This window comes from Camelina sativa, chromosome 12 (assembly GCF_000633955.1).
Source record: "Camelina sativa cultivar DH55 chromosome 12, Cs, whole genome shotgun sequence".
Taxonomy (NCBI): domain Eukaryota; kingdom Viridiplantae; phylum Streptophyta; class Magnoliopsida; order Brassicales; family Brassicaceae; genus Camelina; species Camelina sativa.
The window spans coordinates 5857223-5873928 of record NC_025696.1 but is presented as its reverse complement, the minus strand read 5'-3'; the positions used below and the strand labels follow the sequence as shown (position 1 = coordinate 5873928).

The following is a 16706-nucleotide window of genomic DNA, read 5'->3' as shown; positions in this document are numbered from 1 at the left end:
TTGTGTCTTCCTAAAACCCTAATCTTGTGCACTTCGTCGTCTCTATCCCCAAAATCCTTCTCTCTCTCTCTCTCCTATTCCTCCTTCTTGTGTGAGACAGAGGAAGAACGATGACTAAGAACAGTAACCACAACGAGAACGAGTTCATCAGCTTTGAGCCGAATCAGAACACAAAGATACGCTTTGAAGATGCTGATGAAGAAGAAGAAGTTGCTGAAGGGTCTGGTGTTGCCGGCGAGGAAGCTGCCCAAGATGAATCCATGTGCGACGCCGAGGCTTCTGATGTCGCTGACGATACCACCAGCGCTGATTACTACTTCGATTCTTACTCTCACTTCGGTAATTTATTAATTCCCTTTGTGTTTTTCACAAGTTCAATTTAGTCTTGTATTAGACTGTTAGAATAGTTAGTGTTCTGTGATTATGAGTTTATTCACAAAAGAGTTGACTTTGGTTTCACTTTGATCTGTTTTGCAGGAATTCATGAAGTAAGTATTGAGGACAGAGCTCTCAGCTGTTTTTGTTTTAGTATCGGATTCTGTATACGAATTAGTTCAATTGAATTCAATGTTTTTTTTTTCTTGTGTCTATATCTGATGACTGATTTCGAGGATGGTATCTTACAGGAAATGTTAAAGGATGTAGTGAGAACAAAGACTTATCAGAATGTTATTTATCAGAACAAGTTTCTCATCAAGGACAAGATTGTTCTTGATGTTGGAGCTGGAACAGGAATCTTGTCTCTGTTCTGTGCCAAGGCAGGAGCAGCTCATGTCTACGCTGTATGTCTTTATATTCTATCTGTCGTTTTAGTTTTTCAATAAGTACAAATCTCTCTCTATCTGAATGATTTAATTGAGGATGTTCCTTAACAGGTTGAATGTTCTCAAATGGCTGACATGGCAAAGGAGATTGTCAAAGCAAATGGATTTTCTGATGGTAATTTTCTTGTTTGCTCAGTTGTTTTTAGAATGGATAATATCTGTTTTGTAATTCTCTTGACAATTTGTGTTTGTATTAATTATCCTTGCAGTTATTACGGTTTTGAAAGGGAAGATTGAAGAGATAGAGCTTCCCACTCCTAAAGTGGATGTGATTATATCTGAATGGATGGGTTACTTTTTGTTGTTTGAAAACATGTTGGACAGTGTCTTATACGCTCGTAATAAATGGCTTGTAAGTTTTACAGCTCCACCTTGTTACACGGGACTCTTACTTACCAAACGCAATTGTCAATTACTCAGTTGCAAGTTCATGTCATTGTTGAAATAACCATGAAAACTTCTTGGTCCTTTGTTTTTATGGATAGGTTGATGGTGGAGTTGTGCTACCAGACAAAGCCTCCCTGCATCTTACAGCCATAGAGGATTCAGAATACAAAGAAGACAAAATAGAATGTGAGTGCATCGATTTGACATCTTTCCTCTTCTTTTTTTTCTTTCTAACATTCGTCTTTATGTCTGTTGAGATTTGCAATTATAATTTCTTTTGTGTTGTTCTACTACAGTTTGGAACAGTGTCTATGGTTTTGACATGTCATGCATCAAGAAAAAAGCTATGATGGAACCACTTGTTGACACTGTCGACCAAAACCAAATCGTCACTGATAGTAGGCTTCTTAAGGTAGGATTTATTATATACTGTATGTATACTATACTGTATGTATACACATGGAAATGTTAAGTAATATATCTATACCTATGGCTAATGCTCATTTCATTTTATTTTGTGGGATTGTAACAGACTATGGATATCTCAAAGATGTCTTCTGGTGATGCTTCCTTCACAGCTCCCTTTAAACTTGTTGCACAACGAAATGACTACATCCACGCCCTTGTAGCCTACTTTGATGTATCGTTTACCATGTGCCACAAGCTGCAGGGTTTCTCAACAGGTAAATATTCTTTTATGTTTTTTTTGAATCCTTGTTTAAACATAGACACAGATTGTTTCATTATTGTCTGAAACATACACTGAACAACCATGGGTAATGCAGGACCAAAATCCCGAGCTACGCACTGGAAACAAACAGTTCTGTACTTAGAAGATGTGTTAACCATATGTGAGGGTGAGACAATCACTGGAACCATGTCCGTTTCTCCTAACAAGAAGAATCCTCGAGACATTGACATAAAGCTATGCTATTCTTTGAATGGCCAGCATTCCAAGATCTCTAGGACTCAACACTACAAAATGCGCTAAAGTTCTTCCTGAAAAAGCAGAACTTCAAACCTACTGCTGAGAAGATACAATTCTCACATTGTGATTTAGTTTTTGTATTTTTTCTTCTTCCAGTTTTACAACATTCCATATGCTTTACATTGCAACATTTGTTTCTGTTCTTTTTTATATTTTAAAGTTACTGATTTTCCTCTAAACCATCTCTTGTATGTGCCATCTTGTGTTATAGAACTGATGTCTCTCAACACTTGTAACCTTCTCTCCAAAAGATTATAGAAACTAAAATAAATCTACAAAAAGCCAACGTGAAGAAAGAGTACATTAAGCAAAACCAGTTGTAAAACTGTATCTATAGCTCAGACTTGCCAGATTTAGGTTTCTTTGAAGAAGACGATCTAAGTCCTTTCCACCATCTCCGGACCCGGTTTGACACTTTCTGTGCATGTCTCTTCAGAACCTCACTTGTCTTCTTAAATTCCTTGGTGATAGTCTTTGTCAATTCTTCCGTTTTACTCTCTTTCTCTTTCTCTTTCAGAACTTTTCCCTGAAAACCAAAAACACAATAAAAGTGATTTAGAGAACAAAGAGTGAAATATCTTGGTTCCTTCTTCTTCTTCTTTCATGAAAGTTTAAACCAAAGATCTGAAAACAGAAACTTAGAAAGTACCAAATTCTTGGGAAACTTGTCATCTTCGTCCTCATCTTCATCATCATCTCCATCTTCATCGTCATTACCAACATTCCCCTTCTGTATATCTTCTCTAGAGAAGACCTTCATACCAGGTGCTCCTGGCATACCCTGACAAAACAAAATAGCGGTATATCCGAGTTAGCTTAAGAGTTAATATCATTCACGTTTGGCTTCATTGTTGTATGGGAACGAAATTGACTGAAGTCATCAAAGATCACCTGCATAGATCTCATGATCTTGTCCATTTCAGCATCTTTAGATGGTTTAGCAACAAATGGTTCTCCAGGAACCCGATCCTAGACAAAGATAAAGAACCACTTATCACACAAAGATTCAATCTTGTCATCAAAATGTAATTCAATCTCTACATCAACAACATAAGAACATTCACGTATCCACGTTTCAGTTATAATAAAAAGGTACCTTGGGAACAGGAGGTGGTTTCTTGCTACACGCATCAGTCAAGTCTTTGCACAGATGGTTTTTTAGTGTAACAAGATCAGGCTTAGACGTGTACATATACTCTGCAACATCAGTGTCTGCGTAACCAATGACCTGGAAAACAAACAAACAGATTTAAAATCACATTCCCTAACACTTAATACTCCAAGAAATACAAACCCAATTGTAATCAATAGGCTTAAAGACCACAATGTAGTCACCTTTTGACAAGCAGCCTCAATCGTTTTGCACTTGGAATTGCACATCCCTTCTTCTAATTGCTCAACCAACTATGAAACCAGTTCAAAGATAATCACCATTCAGATTAAACAACAACAAATGTACAAGTTCCCACTTAATTCAAACCCTTAAGCTACAATGGATGGAATACTATTTGGATCTATTACCTCAAGCTTATCACCTTTCTCAACAATGTCAATCTTGAGCATCCAATCAGCTTCCTCTTTCTTCAAATTGCAGACATTTTCAGCAATCTCAATGATCTCATACTCCGAGATCTACCCATCCAGACAAATATATTCAGTAACCAGAAAACACATCAAATCAAAATAGAAAGATTCACTGATTTACTAAAAGATCAAACCTTTTTGGGAGAGATCTGTTGTTGCTTCTCCTTAACAAGCTGGTCTAGCCTCGAAGCTAGTTTCTCGCAGACCTGACACTTAATATACGGAACATCCTCCTTTCTCGGCGCTAACGACGGTTTCTTCGCGCCATCGGAAACAGGCAATAACGCCGACGAAGCTAGTAAAGCTAACGTCAAAGCTATCAGAACCCGATTCATCCCGACCATTTGAACTCGGAGTTAGCTCTCTCTCGTTAAAAAACTTGGGAAAGTTTGAGACTTTAATCAATGGTTTTGTTGTATATATAAGAACAAGATCATAAGGTTTTAAAGATTTATCTTCGCCGAGAAAAATATTGGTTTTTTTTTATTCTGTGCCGTGTTCGTGAATCGTAGTTACGCTTGTTAACGTGTTTCCTGCAATCTCATTGGCTATTGAGAATGCTGACACGAACCTGGGTCCACTTTAAGCCTTAAACCACGTAATGGGCCTAACGTAGGCCCATTATTATAATATGATCGGACAATTAGGAGAAGTGATTAGTGAAGGAACGACGGCGAGAAGCTGAGCTCCGGACTCCGGTGGTTGCGTTAAACTAGAGAAAAATGGCAAAGATCGTGATAGTGTTTGACTTCGATCGGACTTTGATCGACGGAGATAGTGACAATTGGGTTGTTACTAAAATGGGACTCGCTGAGATCTTCCATCAGCTCCGTTTCACTTTACCTTGGAATCGTCTTATGGTATTTTCATAACATCAAAAACATCTTCTTCTTATGATTTAAGCAATTCAATTATGAAATTTTGGTTTTTGAATTGGAACTTTGAAAGGATAGGATGATGATGGAGCTACATTCACAAGGTAGATCGGTTGAAGACATTGAAGCTTGTTTGAAGAAAATGCCAATTGATTCTCAGGTTATTGAAGCTATCAAATCAGCTAAATCGTTAGGGTATGAACAATGATTGATTAGTTCATTTAGATGGTCTCAAGCTTCTTTTGTTGCTTTGGTTGAGTGTTGTTTGTTTGTTTTCAATTGGCAGATGTGATTTAAAGATTGTGAGTGATGCAAATCAGTTTTTCATTGAGAAGATACTGGAGCAGCATGATTTGCTTGATTGCTTTTCTGAGATTTACACAAATCCAAGTTCAGTTGATGATAATGGGAACTTGCGGATCTTGCCGTATCATAGTGATGCTTTGCCTCCACATAGCTGTAATCTCTGCCCTTCAAATCTATGCAAGGTAACGTATCTTTGTAAACTCTATAAGTCTCCATGTCTGCCTAGTTAGATTTGCAAGTGGCATTAGGTCGAGTCCATAAGCTAAAGTTTTCGATTCTAGAGTTGTCCTGATATGGAAAGACTTGTACTTTGTTAAAGCTTTGCCAGTAATCTGAAAACCTTTGAAAGAGATAGTTATATCATTACCCGTGGATTAGATTCAGTTTTTAAGATTTTGACTAGTGAATATGTTCATGGTTCTTCAGGGTCTAGTGATGGATCATATACGTTCTTCTTCTTCATCCAATGATCATATTCCTACAAGGTTTATCTACCTTGGAGACGGAGGAGGTGACTTCTGCCCGACATTGAAGCTGAGAGAGTGCGATTTTGTGATGCCGAGAACGAATTATCCGCTGTGGAAGAAGATTTCAGACAATTCCTCACTGATCAAAGCAGAAGTCAAAGAATGGAGCAATGCAGAGGAACTGCAGAGAATCCTTCTGCAACTTGTCAACACAACAATAACAAAAGAAGAATAAGATTCATAACAATTATTAGTCTTTGAGTCAAAAAAAGTGTTTCTGATTGATGCAAAGGTGATGAAAGAACATGTGTTTGTTCCTCTTAACTTGATTGAAAGAACATGGTGATGACTATTTATGGCTACCATCTTTTAAACTCAAAGCTACCACGAAAATAAAAGGATTTTATGTAAAAGCTTATTCGATTTAATATTTCGTATGACGTATATCTAATGATTATACAACTTATCAGAATTTGAGATAAACTGAAATCCAAGAAAACACAAAATTAACCGTTTGAAAATTTTGCTAAAGTTGGAACTCACTCAACAAGTCACCAAAACTAATAAACTCACTCAACAAGTCAACCAAATTCTAAATAAAAATTCCAGCCACGTGCAAAACCCTTTGGCACGTGCGTAAATTCATCATGTTTATCTTTCATTGAGGCATTTCGTCGAACACCATGTATGAGAAATTGAAGGGTGTTTGATTTTGTATGCTCTACGTAGCCCGCCATGATCTCTCTCCTTAAAGCTCGCGAGAAGCTTCTCTCTCCTCTTGTCAGTTCCACTATCCGGAGAATCTCCTCTAGTCTCTCCTGTAAATCTCCCTATCTCTCTCTCTCTCTCTCTCTCTCTCTCTCGCTCTCTCTTTCCCCGCTTGTACTCTATGTGTATTTATGTATCTCTCTACTCTAAGCTGTAAGGTCATTGTGTGGTTTGAAGCAGGTTCTCGTGAAGATTCGAGAGGTTCTGAAGTCTTTATACACCCAAGTGCTGATGTACACCCAAATGCTGTGATTGGCAAGGTTTGATTTGTTTAGTGACATTGCTTGTTCTTGCTTTCATAATTGGGTATGGTATGAAACTTCTTATATTGATCATCTAGAAGACTAGAAACAGCTTAACACTCGCAAATTAATGTTCTTTTTAGCTTTTGGAAACCGTATGTTCAAATTAGTAGTATAGGCTTTGATGAAACCTGGTCAAAGTGTGATGCTTTATTTGAGATTTGAGCTTCTTAATCAAACAAAATGTTATATTACTAACAGAGAGTTTCAGTTGGTCCATACTGTACAATTGGGTCTTCAGTGAAGCTAGGCAATGGCTGCAAACTCTATCCTTCTAGCCATATCTTTGGAAACACTGAGTTAGGGGACTCTTGTGTTCTCATGCCGTAACATTCCTTTTATCTCTTGTTTGTTTTCCTTATACTATATTGTCTTCTCTACTTTTTATTCTTATATCGATTAATCTTTGTTATGTGTCTGTCTTTGAATTTTTGTCAGCCAGTGGTGCTGTTGTTGGCGATGAGCTTCCTGGTTATACAATCTTAGGATGCAATAACATCATTGGTCACCATGCTGTGGTTGGTGTTAAATGTCAAGACTTGAAGTACAAGGTGTGTTTCAATTGCTATAGTCTTTATCTCATCCTTAGTTGGAGACTAGAAGAAACCAATATCCATCAAGATTTCATGCCCTTGTTTTCTTTTTTTTTTAGAGTGGGGATGAATGTTTTCTTTGCATTGGTGACAACAATGAAATTAGGGAGTTCTGCTCAATTCACAGGTCATCAAAGCCCAGTGATAAAACGGTATGCAAAATAATGGCCATTGACTAATAATATCATTGAAGTTCTAAGAGGTTTTATCATGTTCTGAGTTATGATTATTAATTGAACAGGTTATTGGTGACAACAATCTAATCATGGGTTCTTGTCATATTGCTCATGATTGCAAGATTGGTGACCGCAACATATTTGCCAACAATACACTTCTTGCCGGACATGTGACTGTAGAAGTAAGATTTTCTTTGTGTCTATACTCTATAAACTGGATTCAGTAGCAAGGTTTTTAAATTAGGTTCATGTTGTGAAATTTTAGGACTATACACACACAGCAGGAGCCACGGTCATCCACCAGTTCTGTCATATTGGCTCCTTTGCTTTCCTTGGTGGTGGTTCTGTGGTATGTTTTCCTCTGATACCTTTCATGTACTCCCACCTTTCCAACAGGTACTCACTGGTACGGTTACATATAGGTTTCACAAGATGTTCCAAAGTACATGATGGTGACTGGAGAGAGAGCCGAGCTTCGTGGTTTGAATCTGGAGGGACTTAGACGGAATGGATTTACCATGTCAGAGGTTTGTACTGTGTGTCCCAGTGTCGATTCCTTGAAGTAAGAATCTGATCGCTTTGGAGTGTTATAAAAAAACTCATGTTTGTTTTTGGCATTGGTAGATGAAGAGCCTTAGAGCAGCCTACCGTAAGATATTCATGTCTACAGAAACAGTTTCTCTAAGTCTTGAAGAGCGTCTCACGAAGATGGTACATATAATCAATTAATTGAAAGTCTCTTCACTATCTTCTTCCATGTGGATCAAGTGCAGAAACATCTGAACATATTGTATTTTGATGCTTAATTCAGGAACAGGACCAAGAGCTGTACAGTGTTCCTGTAGTATCCGCAATGTTGCAGTCAATCCGAGATTCTTTCACAGAAAGTCGCCGTGGGATATGCAAGTTTAGGCAATGGCTCGATTCCTGAGTTTCACACCTGAGAGTAGCTTAGGCATCCTTTGATTAGCAATGGCTTAGTATTATGCTCAGACACCATTTCTTCCACCGGATCTGTAATAGCCTGATATATATATATATATATAGCTTTGACGAAGTGTTGTCATCATTGTGTGGACACACATAACACATTCTTAAATTCATTTGTCGTTGAAAACAAAGACCCATATAAAAATATGTTGTTCCTTATAAAATGAAAGCCTTTATAACAACACTCGACCACCGAGCTAGTAGAGGTATACGTTAGTTAAATATTAAACCGGCTTTTTATTAGGATACGGATCATTCACTCTAGGGCATGGCGACGAATGAACCACCTCCACCGCGCAAGCGAAAGGTCGCGGAAATCACCCCGCGGGACGTAGGTAAGTCGGTCGAAGAAACCAGCCGGACCTATTATGTTTTGGAAGAAGGAAGGTACGTTCCAGTTAAAAAAAGGATCCGTCGTCGCTCTACCAGCACCAGCACCAGATTCAGACGATGTTGATCCGGTTTTGGAAGCAGAGTATAATCGCCAAATTCGCGAATCCGATGTAACCTAACATTCCCTTTTTAAATCCTTGTGAACGAACATACTCACTCCTCCTTTATTCATCTTTCTTTAATGGTGCTGCAGGGATTTGATCTTAACGTATATATACCAAATGGTTCGCTGTTGCCGTATAAGTGTCATGATCATCATGATCTTGAGGATGATATTGGCATTTGTGCTAGGGCCGGACTTCATTGTTTCAATTTTCACAAGGTAAAAACAAATCCCTGCCTTTTCGTGTGTCTCAAGTTTATTATTGATTGTATAATTTTATTAATTATGATTAATTATTGATTGTATAATTTTATTAATTATGGTATTATATAAATTAATTGTATAGTTTCATTAATTATTTTCATATAGAATTAGTAATTTAAAATTAGGATTAGTTACGGTAATGCAAAGGATAGCAGACTGCAGGAAAGCAATTTCATACTGGAAACGGTCTACTGATCAAAATTCAAAGGACCGCATAACTCAGTTAAGTCACAGGCTTGATGAGGAAGGAGGTAAGTTAAGGCCAGATTTTCAGTACATGAAATCACTTCGTTGGGAGCTTGAGGAAGCCTATAGAGAGGAAGAATTGTTTTGGAAGCAGCAGAGTCGTGAGAAATGGTGTTGTGAGGGTGACCGGAATACGAGGTTCTTTCATGGCAGTGTTCAGAGGAGGAAAGTTCAGAACAGAATTTTGTCTTTGATTGATGGTAATGGTATCGAACAATTCTCGTACGGGTCTAAAGGTGAGGTCGCTGTCCAATACTTTTGAGACATGTTTACAAGTTCCAATCCCGAAGCCATTACTGAAGCTTTAGATGGCTTTTGCTGCCACGAGTTACAGAGGAGATGAATGCCTTTCTTACGAGACCTGTATCGGGAGAGGAGATTCGAACAGCAGCATTTAGTATACGAGGGGATAGTACTCCTGGTGCAGATGGGATGTCTGGTCATTTTTATCAAACGTACTGGGATGTAGTTGGTCCGCAGGTGATAGAAGAGGTTCAAATTTTTTTTGACTCGGGCTCCCTTCCTGCTGACTGGAATTTCACTCAAATATGCCTCATTCCTAAGAAGACTAATCCATCGAAAATGACTGATCTGCGTCCAATCAGTCTATGCTCTGTTTTATACAAGATTGTATCCAAAGTCATGTGTAACAGATTGAAACGTTTCCTTCCATTCATCGTGTCGGACACACATGGGGCCTTTGTCTCTGGTAGACTCATATCAGATAACATTTTGTTAGCTCATGAGCTGATTCACGCTTTGAGAACTAATTCGAGTTGTGATGAAGATTTTTTGGCTATCAAAACGGACATGTCGAAGGCTTACGACAGAGTGGAGTGGTGTTTTTTGGAGGAGTTGTTAATACGCCTTGGCTTTGATATGAAATGGATCCAGTGGATCATGAGCTGTGTTAAAACAGTGTCGTTCTCTGTACTGGTGAATGGTTCATCCTATGGTTTTTTCAAACCTCACAGAGGACTTCGTCAAGGAGATCCGTTATCTCCCTTCTTGTTTATCTTATGTGCCGAAGCTCTTGTACACATCATGAATAAGGCAGAATCCGAAGGCAGAATATCTGGAATGAGACTTTCTCCATCATGTCCTTCGATCCAGCATCTACTCTTTGCTGATGACAGCTTATTCATGTGCAGAGCAACGTTTAAGGAATGTGGAGAATTCTTACAGTGTTTGCAGCTATATGGGAAGGCATCTGGACAAGAGATCAATTTTCAAAAGTCTGCTATCACCTTTGGGAAAAGGTTAGATCCTTGCATGAAAAATCTGTTAGGTCTTTTTACTGGCATTGTTCAAGAAGGTGGGACAGGAAAGTACTTGGGGCTCCCAGAGTGTTTTAGTGGTCCAAAGCGAGATCTTCTCAATTTCATTAGCGACAGACTTAAATCGAGATGTAGTGGTTGGTATGAGAAAACACTGTCTTTAGGGGGAAAAGAAGTGCTTTTGAAATCTGTTGCAATGGCTTTACCGGTGCATGCCATGTCTTGTTTCAGATTGACAAAACATCAATGTAAGCAGATTAACAGTGCTATGTCTCACTTTTGGTGGAACGAAAATGAGGTCAAACATAAAATGCATTGGGTTGCATGGGAGAAGATGTGTAGTTCCAAGGCTCGAGGTGGGTTAGGGTTTAGGGACATTGGACGTTTTAATCAGGCTCTCTTAGCTAAACAAGCCTGGCGCATCCTTGATTCACCTTCATCCTTACTTAGCCGTGTTTATAAGGGCAGATACTTTGTCGATAAAGATTTTATGGAGGCTAAGTTAGGGTGTCGACCATCTTATGCTTGGCGTAGTATCCTTTATGGGAGAGAGTTACTTGAAAGAGGAGTTTTGAAGACGATAGGGAACGGAATCAGTACAAGTGTTTGGTTGGATAAATGGGTGTTCGATGAACAACCGAGGCGTCCTGTCAACAAGGAGTTGTAGTTTGATTTAAATCTACAGGTGCACTCATTGATAAATGAAGCAGGAGACTGGAATGTACAACGCTTACAACAGCTCTTCCCTCCGAATGATGTCACTCGGATCTGCTCTTTTCCCCCGGATTTAAACCTCCAGGATGGATACATTTGGCCATATACCAATAATGGTCAATACTCGGTGAAGAGTGGGAGTTGGTTTCTTTCAAGGGAGGCTGAAGCTTTGGATCAGTTATCGGAAGAGGCTGTACGGGTTAATAAGGTAAAGGAGGAGATATGGTCTGTGCTTACTGAGCCGAAGATCAAAATGTTTATGTGGCGTGCCTTGTCTGGAGCTATTGCAGTTGCAGAATGTCTGAGGAGACACGGTCTGCAGGCGAATCCTATGTGTCAAGATTGTAAGTTAGAAGAGGAAACAATAGTTCATGTTCTCTTTGAGTGTACGATTGCGAGAGAAGTCTGGATTGCTACCTCTCTTCCCTTACCTGCTCAAGGTTTCTCGGATGATGTGGTGGAGAACATTGGATATTTGTTACGTCTTATGCAACGAGGAGAGCTGGATAGTCAACGACGGGCTGCAATTCCCTGGATCATGTGGGGTATTTGGAAAGCTAGGAATAGCTTTGTTTTTACAACTCGAAGACAAGATCCTCACGTGGTGTTGGCTACAGAGTCAGAGATATGGATTTATCATCAACATACTGACTCTCTCACATTGCAAAATGAGGTTAGAACAAGGGCTCAGCCTACTCGGTTTTGGACAAGACTTCTCTTAGGGACTACCAAATGTAAAGTTCATTGTTCCTGGGTGAATGAGGGTGCTTTCTGTGGTGGAGCTTGGTTGTTGCGGAATCATGAAGGAAATGTCCTTCTTCATGCCAGTGATGCTTTTGTACCGCGGTCTAATAGAATTGTTGCAGAGCTTCATTGTATTTGGTGGTGTCTCATGAGCTTGCAGTTGTTACACTATACGAAGGTTGAAGTTTGGTCGGATTGTAATGCAGCTATATCTGCGTTAGGAGATCCGTTTGCTTGGCCAAAGTACAGGTCGCAGCTAATGCGCATACAACGGGTGATGCAGGGCATGGGAGGAGTTACTTTTAAACTTTCCTCTCCGACAGCTAATTCTCTGGCCAGGGACATTGCTAGTAGTGTCACTCGTGATGGTCGCCTCACTTCCTATCTTGCTAGGGGTGGACCGGCATGGTTACATGAGAGGATTGAAGAGGAGCGACATCGAAGCTATTGATTTGTGAAGTTTCTTTTGGTTTGAGTGGTTATATTGTTTTACCTCACTCTTTGAGTTTTTGTAACACTTTGGTTCTTTTAAATTTCAATCCACGAGTTAAAAAAAAAAAATTAGGATTAGTATTATCTTTTTATATACATATAAGAATTATCTTTTATATTTATTAAAATTGCTTAAATGTTTTATTTCTTATAGTTATCTTATTAATTTTAAAATTTGTTGAAACAAAGTTTTAGTATAACACATGGCAAAATCTTTAATCTTTAAAATTGACAACAATTTATTTGTTTATATAATGATGAATATCTAAATCCTTTTTCTTTTATGATTAACTAGGAAAGCGACCCGTGCGTTGCCGCACGGGGAGGTGAAATCCTAAATTGAAATTTAACATTTATAATTCATCCTAAATTCTTTCTTTTCTCAATCAATTCGATAATTTTCACTTCTTGCTATTGCTTTCTGCTGATTAAAAAGCCAAAGATTCATTTCAATGTTATTATATTTTATGTTGTCACACACAAAAGTGACCCTTTTTTAGAGCTTGATTTACTATAAACATTACTTATGTTTGTCTCCGAGCATATGGTGCTATATATTGGTATCCTTTCTTAATTCGCTATTAGAAATTGTCTTTGTTGTTGATCATTCTTAATCGAAATACATACGAAGCTGCTTCTCTCTTGGTTTATTTACTATATCGAGAAAATACTAAATGCCACTTGTCGAAGGAAGGTCGAAGATTGGGATCGGAGTAGATGGCTGGATTGAGTTTCGTTTCCCCTTCACTTTGATACGCGATTTCTCTTTCCATAGATTACTGATTCATAAATCACAATCAATATTTTGATGCTGTAAGCAAGTGGAGTTTGTATACAAATGATTTACTATGAACATTACTTTTAACCATATATAAAATTTCACTTATGCTTGTGGATGTTTTTTTCTCTCACTTATAAATATGTACAAAACTGAGTTTTATATGACCGTCCAATCAAACCTAATTGGTTAGTATAGAGTAACTCACATTCTTCAGCTACAACTTTTAGAGATATATATTTGGCTATAATGCTTTCCACAGTTACATGCATGTTGGTCTCACGTTTTCCCTCAAAAGACCCCCTTCTTTCCTCCCTTTTAATGGGTTAATCTTGATTGCCTTATTTCCTACTAACACATTTGATACATGGATTTGTAATATTTGCTTCAAATCACATATTCCTCTTTGGAAAAGAAAAAAAATCAAGACGTAACAGACTAAGAATGCATATAGACAAAAACTTGTACACTCATCAGCTATTCAATCAAAGCAATTCAATTAAACTACAAAAGTTCAGAAAATTAATAAAACATAGAACAAAGGATTTTATGTTGGTCTCTCCCAATCCATCCCATTCCACCGTGTCGGCTGCTCTCCATCCAGGCTGCATCCCCCTCTATTTGATTTCCCACTTATGTCTATGAATCGGTACCATCATGTTCTTTAATAAACAACAGCGAAAACGAAGTCGATGTGGTGAAACAGGTGATAATAATATCTCACCTTTTGATGTTCTCTTTTTTAGGTTAAACACTAATTTTACAAATTTCTTGCATTTTTTTTTCGCAGATTCCAGATCACTCTAAAAGTGACTGTTATATATTATGTTTTTAAAAAGTTGTATATACAGATTAGAAAGTCATCAAAGACTAAATAAGTTACCTTTATTAGATCTTTTCTTTCTAACTTGACTTGTCATTTGGTCGTGCTTACGCTTTCTAGAATTTGATTTTGTGTTATCACAAGTATGTCTGGCTTTTTCTTCGGCACTCTCTATTTCCATGCTCATTTGTAATATTTCTATATATTATCAAAATGTTTGATACCCAGAAAGTATAAGAAATTATAATTCAACTAAAATTTTAAAAAACTTTATTTACAAAAAAATGTAAACTAACCTGGATCATGACCATCTAATGGAGAAAAAAAATTAACATTTATACCATGTTTGTTAGAAAACATAAATAGGTTAAAAGGGAAAATTACATTTTAAACCTTCAAAGTGTAACTGAGTAGCACTTTAAACCTCTAGAAAATTTCACTAACACTATAAACCTTTAAAATGATTTTACTAACACTTTGAACCTTCAAAATGATTTTACTAACATTTAAATCTTCAAACTAACTTTCATGTTTGTACCGCCATAAAAATAACGGAATAATAATATTCATCAACGTGAAATAGTTAAACTATGTTAGTTTAATTTAAATTATAATTATTTTTATTATTTATAAATAAATAAAAGAGAAATTTTTTTTTTGTATTTATCTTCATTGTAGACAAAGCTTTTACAACGTCACTCTTCATATTAATAATCTTTTTAATAAATACATTTCCTCTAGATTCTGATTAAATCGATTGACTTTTCATTCGAAACCAATGCATCTTCTAAATATTGTATGTTGTCTTCTTTAATTTTACATTTATCAAATGTTTTAACCTTATCTCTGATTCTTCATTTTTTTTGCATGTATTTGTTTTTGTTTTTAAATTTTTTATCAATCCTAATAAATAATTTAATAAAATAAAATAAAATAAATTAAACAAATATTAAAATCAAACCAGCATAGGTTAACTATTTTACGTTGACAGATATTACTGTTTTGTTGTTTTTAATGGCGGTGCAAACAAGAATGTTAGTTTTAAGGTTTAAAGCGTTATTAAAATCATTTTAAAGGTTTATAGTGTTAGTGAAATAATCTCAAGGTTTAAAGTGATACCCAGTGACACTTTGAAGGTTTAAAATGTGATTTTCCCTAGGTTAAAATAAGAACATATATAAAATTATAATTGTACCATGTTTGTTAAAAAAATTTGGCTTATCCGTAGCTCTAGCATCACTACATATCATCATGCCTCTCGTATCTTGGTTTTGGTTTTTCCAGAAAGTCAAAAAATAAAATCTGCACATTGAGAATCAAAAACATTATCCATGTAAAAAATATGGCACACATACTTAATAACATTAGCCATGCAAAAACATGAAAACCGGAAAGGCTAAAAATTTTGAAGAGACTAAAAGCTAACAAAACTAAGATTAATGTATGAACTTAATATTGTCGACTAACAATAATAATAATCTAACCGAGAAACACTACAGGTCATTTGCAGCAAAAATATTAAATTACCTTGAATTAGAGATTGATGCTTGAAAGTTAAAAAAAATACTTCAATAATACAATTCTTTAGTACTCAGAAAACAATTTTTTGAAACTTGTTTATGTAGTCAAGAAAAATTTATATATAATAAACAAAGATGTGTAAGACATAGATGTGTGAAATGTAAAGGTGTAAAAATTAATAGGTGTGAAACATGGAGGTACTGTAACATCCGTGAACCGGAATCCCGGTTTGGGAGTTGCATCGGTCGATGCATAGGGTGCATCGGTCGATGCATGTTCAATTCTCTGCGTTTTGACTTAAGTCAAACGCTGCGTTTTGGGGAAAAGAGAAAGGGAAAACCCTTAACTTGTTTTCTTTTGGTCTCATTCGTGTTTGGCTGTTTCTGGGAGAGAAAAGAAAAGAGAGAAAAGTTCTTGAGAGTTCTTGGTGATTTCTTGGAGATTTGGGGCGTTCCTGTAGAGATCTGTAGCTGGGATCGTTGTAGGAGCTTCCTAGAAGCGTTTTCTTGCTTGTTTGTGGTTCAGATTCGTCTTGGCAAAGGTAAGTGCAGGACCATGGCTTATCTAAGCTAGAGGATTCAGTAATTTGCCTGTTTTGTGTTGTTAGACGTATTAGATGGTTGCTATGGACGTTAGGAAGCTTTCTTGTGGCTTGGGATCGAGTTTTGTGGTTTCAGGAACGAAGATCCGGCGAGAAGCTTCGGGGAAATCACGGTGCTCGACGTTGCGTCGATCGATGCAAGTGCGAGAACGGCGCATAAAACTCTAGGGTTTTCGTGTGCGTCGAGCATGCGTCGGTCGATGCAGATTGGGTATTGGTCGATGCAAGTTACACTTGCATCGGTCGATGTAGCTTCTGTGTCGGTCGATGCTTCCCCAGTTGGCATCGGTCGATGCATATGTAGTGTTGGTCGATGCTAAGTCCTTGTTATTGTCGTTTGTTGATTGTTGTGTGATGATTATTGATACTCTATTGCTTGTGTGTATAGCCCAGTAGATGGGAGGATTGCCTTACTGAGTGTTTATAAAATACTCATGCATTGCAATATGTGTTTGTGGTGCAGGTAAAGGCAAAGTGTGATCGTGGAATC

General features: G+C 37.3%; 4 protein-coding genes across 4 annotated transcripts; 3 read left to right on the top strand and 1 right to left on the bottom strand.

Annotated features, from left to right (window-relative positions):
• Positions 2-2378, top strand: LOC104730382 (protein arginine N-methyltransferase 1.1). The gene is made up of 9 exons (XM_010449543.1): positions 2-339; positions 478-488; positions 627-782; positions 876-939; positions 1034-1176; positions 1310-1397; positions 1508-1623; positions 1744-1894; positions 1997-2378. The coding sequence occupies exons 1-9, from the start codon at positions 111-113 to the stop codon at positions 2200-2202; spliced, it is 1164 nt and encodes a 387-aa protein (XP_010447845.1). The 5' UTR covers positions 2-110; the 3' UTR covers positions 2203-2378.
• Positions 2389-4271, bottom strand: LOC104730380. Its single transcript, XM_010449542.2, has 7 exons — positions 3918-4271; positions 3721-3831; positions 3535-3603; positions 3296-3427; positions 3091-3168; positions 2849-2980; positions 2389-2725 (listed from the first exon to the last, which is right to left on the bottom strand). Exons 1-7 carry the CDS (start codon positions 4125-4127, stop codon positions 2531-2533), a joined length of 927 nt encoding a protein of 308 aa, XP_010447844.1. The 5' UTR covers positions 4128-4271; the 3' UTR covers positions 2389-2530.
• Positions 4438-5793, top strand: LOC104730379 (inorganic pyrophosphatase 3-like). Its single transcript, XM_010449541.2, has 4 exons — positions 4438-4643; positions 4732-4853; positions 4945-5146; positions 5391-5793. Exons 1-4 carry the CDS (start codon positions 4506-4508, stop codon positions 5664-5666), a joined length of 738 nt encoding a protein of 245 aa, XP_010447843.1. The 5' UTR covers positions 4438-4505; the 3' UTR covers positions 5667-5793.
• LOC104730378 (probable acyl-[acyl-carrier-protein]--UDP-N-acetylglucosamine O-acyltransferase, mitochondrial) lies at positions 5942-8413 on the top strand. Its single transcript, XM_010449539.2, has 10 exons — positions 5942-6251; positions 6380-6459; positions 6703-6827; positions 6944-7052; positions 7154-7246; positions 7336-7452; positions 7536-7619; positions 7693-7797; positions 7895-7981; positions 8082-8413. Exons 1-10 carry the CDS (start codon positions 6167-6169, stop codon positions 8199-8201), a joined length of 1005 nt encoding a protein of 334 aa, XP_010447841.1. The 5' UTR covers positions 5942-6166; the 3' UTR covers positions 8202-8413.